Source organism: Triticum urartu, chromosome 7 (genome assembly GCF_003073215.2).
Source record: "Triticum urartu cultivar G1812 chromosome 7, Tu2.1, whole genome shotgun sequence".
Taxonomy (NCBI): Eukaryota; Viridiplantae; Streptophyta; class Magnoliopsida; order Poales; family Poaceae; genus Triticum; species Triticum urartu.
In genome coordinates, this window is record NC_053028.1 from 63,764,005 (window position 1) to 63,769,608 (window position 5,604).

The 5,604-nt window shown below is 50.7% G+C and overlaps 1 protein-coding gene across 1 annotated transcript; it reads left to right on the forward strand.

Moving 5' to 3' along the window:
• The first annotated feature begins 2,241 nt into the window (after nt 1–2,241).
• Nucleotides 2,242–4,057, forward strand: LOC125521916 (cinnamoyl-CoA reductase 1-like). The gene is made up of 5 exons (XM_048686975.1): nt 2,242–2,432; nt 2,528–2,682; nt 2,816–3,004; nt 3,098–3,456; nt 3,639–4,057. Exons 1-5 carry the CDS (start codon nt 2,297–2,299, stop codon nt 3,805–3,807), a joined length of 1,008 nt encoding a protein of 335 aa, XP_048542932.1. The 5' UTR covers nt 2,242–2,296; the 3' UTR covers nt 3,808–4,057.
• The last annotated feature ends 1,547 nt before the right edge of the window (nt 4,058–5,604 follow it).

Here is a 5,604-nt window from a genome sequence, read left to right on the forward strand (position 1 = left end):
GACCGATTATGAGGTTGTCGAGAGGGGCCTGCGGAAAAGAAACCTGAAAAGGATAAAAAGAAAAGTAAAAGTATGTGTGTCCAAGAAAGGTTGAGCCATATTGTGGACCACGGTCTAGTTATGCCTCCGTCTCTGCCCATGGTATTTTTAATGCGTAGCTATGTACGCGCGGTACGTATGCCGCCACTTGGTCGGGACTGAGACGGAGGTCGAATTGCTAATCGAGCTCCTGACGAGCTGGACTGTCCTGCCGCAGAGTAGCCCGGACTCGTTTGACAGTGTCCGGGAGTATGTCCACCGAATTAAGGTTCTGCTTGTGAAGGCCGCTATGTACCTCTGCTGCCAGGGAAACGATGTGCTCCTCGGTACGGAGGGAGCGCTCCATGTTTCCATTGACTGTTATGACACCGCGTGGTCCGGGCATCTTGAGCTTGAGATAAGCATAGTGCGGCACCGCATTGAATCGGGCAAACGTGGTTCATCCGAGCAGTGCGTGATAGCCACTGCAGAAGGGGACGATATCGAAGATTAACTCTTCGCTTTGGAAGTTGTCCGGAGATCCGAAGACGACCTCCAATGTGATTGAGCCCGAGCAGCGGGCCTCTACACCTGGTATAACTCCTTTAAAGGTAGTTTTGATGGGCTTGATCCTTGATGGATTGATTCTCATTTTGCACATTGTATCCTGATAAAGCAGGTTGAGGCTACTGCTACCGTCCATGAGGACTCGTGTGAGGTGGAATCCATCAATTATTGGGTCAAGGACCAGTGCGACTAACCCGCCATGACAAATACTAGTCAGATGGTCCCTGCGATCAAAGGTGATCAGGCATGACGACCATGGATTGAATTTTGGGGCGACTGATGTCGGTGTCAAAACCCGCGGATCTCGGGTAGGGGGTCCTAACTGTGAGTCTGAGGTTGATGGTAACAGGAGACAAGGGACACGAAGTTTTACCCAGGTTCGGGCCCTCTCGATGGGGGTAATACCCTACGTCCTGCTTGATTAATATTGATGAGTATGGGGTTACAAGAGTTGATCTACCACGAGATCGTAATGGCTAAAACCCTAGAAGTCTAGCCTATATGATTATGATTGTGATTGCCTCTACGGACTAAACCCTCCGTTTATATAGACACCGGAGGGGACTAGAGTTGTACAAAGTCGGTTACAGAGAAAGGAATCTCCATATCCGAATGTCAAGCTTGCCATCCACGCCAAGGAGCAGTCGGAGCAGGAGCTGGCACCGGCTCCGGGCTTCAACATGGAGGATGTCGAGGCGGAGTTTGCGGTCGCCCAAGCGGCCGAGATGGCGGAGCAGCAGACCATCCTAGAGTCCATCCAGGATGAGGCCTATATGGAGGCCAACCGGCCGTTCATCCGGTAGGAACGAGTGGCGACCGACGCATTCTTAGACGAGGTTGGAGCAGAGATGGATGCGGAGGAGCCACATGAGCCGGAGTTGCGGCCGCCACCCATGTACCCGGAGCCGGGCACAGAGATAGTGGACACCTCCGACGAGGATTAGGGTAGTTCATCTGCGTAGTACGTGGATTTTATCATTTGCATGTTTTTGTATGGATTTAAGATTTCTAGCATGATATATCCGGATGTAGATGAGCAAATTTGAGGACAGACAGGTCATTGTCCGCGGACGCGCCCGGGTGCGTCCCCGGGTATTTGAGGGCCCGGATTTGCCGGGTAGATGCTCTAACTTGATTTTAACCAAAAAAATGAGACCAACCCAAGGGCTAACCTTTGTTGGCATTTTTTTATAGAAGAAACTCCGCGAGCACCGTGCGTCCGTGCCGGGACTCGAACTCGGATGAGCTGGCAGCAACCTTAGCTGCCCAACCAACGGGTCGACGCCCCGTCCTCCTCTAACTCGATTTTGAGACACAAAAGATGCTAGACCAAGTCTTATCTACAGAAAAAAAATAAAAATTCTAGACCAGTCAACACAACGTAAACTCCTTTGCAAAGGAGGGGAAAACTATGGGCGCCTTTCCTTGTTCAAGAAAAAAAGAGAGAAAAAAAGGATTCTAGACAATTCAACACAATTTATGGAAGGTATCGTCAGCACTGATCGTCAGTGCTGGCCTTTGAGAGCAAGAGATCCCATCTTTGCCGGAATCGTCAGATTCTTCTGTATTCGAAGACATGCCACCAACCACAAACGCAATCTATAAGTACTGTATGTATCAACTTGAGACACACATAGATAGAGTAGTGCTTCCCACTGCAGGCCCTTGGGTATAGTATCTATTACCAACACATACATTCACCTAACCCAGCATGACAGTCGGCGCCGAGTCCACGGGCCACGGGCAGACGGTGTGCGTCACCGGCGCCGGCGGGTACATCGGCTCGTGGATGGTCAAGCTCCTCCTGGAGAAGGGGTACGCCGTGCGCGGCACCGTCAGGAACCCCGGTACGTAGAATGCCATGCATGCATGTACGGCGACGGCCGGCGACGTGTTTACTGGCTGGCGACGTACTTAACTGTTGTGTTACGTACGCGTGCAGATGACGCGAAGAACGCGCACCTGAGGGATCTCGCCGGCGCGGCGGAGAGGCTGGTGCTGTGCAAGGCCGACCTGCTCGACGGCGACGCGCTGCGCGAAGCCATCGCCGGCTGCCACGGCGTCTTCCACACCGCGTCCCCGGTTACCGACGATCCAGTACGTTTTACCTTTTCTTTTTTGGGGAAGTTGGTGTACTCTATTTTTGCTTTAGGGTTTGCCAATTGGCATGCAACCATGCATGCATGCAGTGAACGATGCTTCTTAAACGGGTGCGCGCGCATGCATGCAGGAGGAGATGGTGGAGCCGGCGGTGAGGGGCACGCTCTTCGTCATCGACGCTGCGGCGGAGTCTGGCACCGTCCGCCGCGTCGTGCTGACGTCGTCGATCGGCGCTATTGCCATGGACCCCAACCGCGGCGCCGACACCGTCGTCGACGAGTCCTGCTGGAGCGACCTCGAGTTCTGCAAAAAGACCAAGGTACCTGGTACAACAATACCCATTTTTGCATGCACCAGCCATGCATGGACGCCGGCGGCTCGTCGCAATCTTAACTTGGAGTATGTCGATCAGAACTGGTACTGCTATGGGAAAACGGTGGCGGAGCGGGCGGCGTGGGAGGCGGCGGCGGCGCGCGGGGTGGACCTGGTGGTGGTGAACCCGGTGCTGGTGCAGGGCCCGGCGCTGCAGCCGGCGGTGAACGCCAGCCTAACGCACGTGCTCAAGTACCTCAACGGCTCCGCCAAGACGTATGCCAACGCCGTGCAGGCGTACGTGGACGTCCGCGACACCGCCGCGGCGCACGTCTGCGTCTTCGAGGCCCCCGCCGCCGCCGGGCGCTACCTCTGCGTCGCCGACGGCGCCGTGCTCCACCGAGAGGACGTCGTCACGATCCTCCGCAAGTTCTTCCCCGAGTACCCCACCCCCAGCAGGTTAGTAAATGAATTAGATGACGTGTGCTAGACCCTTCCATGTCAATTTATAATCGAACCACCTACCAAGTGTATCCGTAGAAATTGTGTGTTGGATGGTTTGGTGACGTGCTTAATATAGTAATCTATATTAGTGATTGCTAGCAGTAGTTGTCTCAATATTTTTACCGCGCCCCATGCAGGTGCTCCGACGAGGTGAATCCGAGGAAGCGCCCGTACAAGATATCGAACCAGCGGCTCCGTGACCTGGGGCTCGTCTTCACGCCGGCGGCACAGTGCCTCTACGACACCGTCGTCAGCTTCCAGGACAAGGGAGTCCTCCCAGTCCCGGCACAGCACAGCCATGCTTAATTAATTGAAAGATCAGACACAGCTTCTAAGAAGCAAAAAATTGTTATGTGTGGATAGGTGAAGTCTCTCGCTATGTATGGACGTGTGATTTTTGTGTCAGCAAGCTGTTCAAGTACTCCCTCTGCGACTTTTTATAAGCCGTTTTTGTAAATAAATTAGGGGATGCAAACGGCACAGTAACAATTCGAATTATTATTGGCATGCCGTTTTGTTGTTCTCCTAATTAAATAAATGGGTTGAAAACATGAAATGGATGATTGTACTCTTGGTTTTACATAAGTTTTCGAGTAAATTGCAAAAAATCACCACATTAGGGGATGCTAAAATAGAAAACCACCACCTTTCATTTTTTTTCAAAAAACCACCACGTTTGAGCTGACAGTTTTCAAAAAACACTGATCGCACGGTTTGACGCGTCTGAGTGAAAAACTGACCTGTTGGGCCCAATGTCAGGCGTCACGTGGACAGGGGGAGACGGCGCCCATCACGCGCGCCGTTAGACGGCGTCGCACTGACCTAATGAGCCGGCCCGACCCAGCCTGACTCGTTCGTCCATTCCCCTCTCTCTCGGCCGCCTTCTTCTCTGTCTGCGGCGCGTTCTCCACCGCCTCCGCCGTCCATTTGTCGTCGCCGGCCGCCGCAGCGATGGTGTCCTGGAAGGACGGTGAAACTAGCAGCGAAGATTCTGTGTCCCCCCTCTTCAACTCGCACGCGGACGAGACCTACGTGAGTATCATTTCTCTTTGACTTAGGGTTAGGGTTTTCTTCGGTTTGAGCTTAGTTTTAACGGATTTGAGTTGGGATTTGAGCACTGTTGCAACATTGTAGATCCCACAGACCATTGTTGACTCGGAGTGGTGCGGTATTGTTGCCGGAGGACCGATGTGCTGTCACAACCTTCTTGTTCATAGGGCTATTGTGTTCCAAGGAATCAACACTGGCCGTAGGTTTTATGGATGCGGTAATCAGGTTAGTGGCAGGTCCTCTCTTGTACATGTACATTATACAAATCCTTTTTTGATGCTCAGTGAACTGAATATAGGTTGATATGTCTGTGAACTGAATATAGTTCTGTACTTAGTTTACTGAAGATGTTGTTTTATCAGCTGTTTTGAGGGGAAAAGGTGTCAACTTTAATCAATGCTTAACTGAATGTGTCTGGTTTTAAATGACCTCAGTTAACTAAATATATGTAGCTATTAACTGAATGTATGTAGCCGTTTAACTGAATATATGTAGCTGTTAACTGAATATGGTGTTAACTGACTTCTCTGAATGTGGCTGTTAACTCTGGTTTTGTCTGAATTATTATAGGAAGGTGACAATTGTGGTCTGGTTCAATCGATTGATCCAGAATGGCCAGAACCCATGAAAAATGCACTTCGCAAACTTTGAGATATGTATGAGCAGAGTAGCAAAGAGAATGATGCTAAAGAAAAGCTCATACTCAAGCTAGGAGAAGAGAAGAAGCTAATCCAAGAGAAGCACCACAACCACATCAAAGAAACAAGTAATTTTTTTGCTACAATTCACAAGAATGTGATGAGAGAGAATTATCAGAAGATTATGCAGGATGGTGATGTAGAGAGTGCTGTAGCTCAAGCCCAGGAAGAGAAGGCTAAACTTGAGAAAGACAGTATTGAGCTTAGGACAGCACTGCAAGTGATTAAGCAGAGCAATGATGAACTTGTTAGGAATTGGAAGCAACATGTAGCAGATGGAGGTGTTCAACAGATTGAACAGATGAAGAAGGATAAGCAGAAGTTAGAGTATATCATAGCTGATTTTCTTAAGGAT

What these genes read in the sequence shown, in the direction of transcription:
- LOC125521916 (XM_048686975.1), top strand. Translation starts at nt 2,297, where the DNA reads ATGACAGTCGGCGCCGAGTCCACGGGCCACGGGCAGACGGTGTGCGTC. An exon ending in CGGCACCGTCAGGAACCCCG is followed by an intron (nt 2,433 to 2,527) that starts GTACGTAGAATG and finishes GTACGCGTGCAG; the next exon opens with ATGACGCGAAGAACGCGCAC. An exon ending in AGTTCTGCAAAAAGACCAAG is followed by an intron (nt 3,005 to 3,097) that starts GTACCTGGTACA and finishes TATGTCGATCAG; the next exon opens with AACTGGTACTGCTATGGGAA.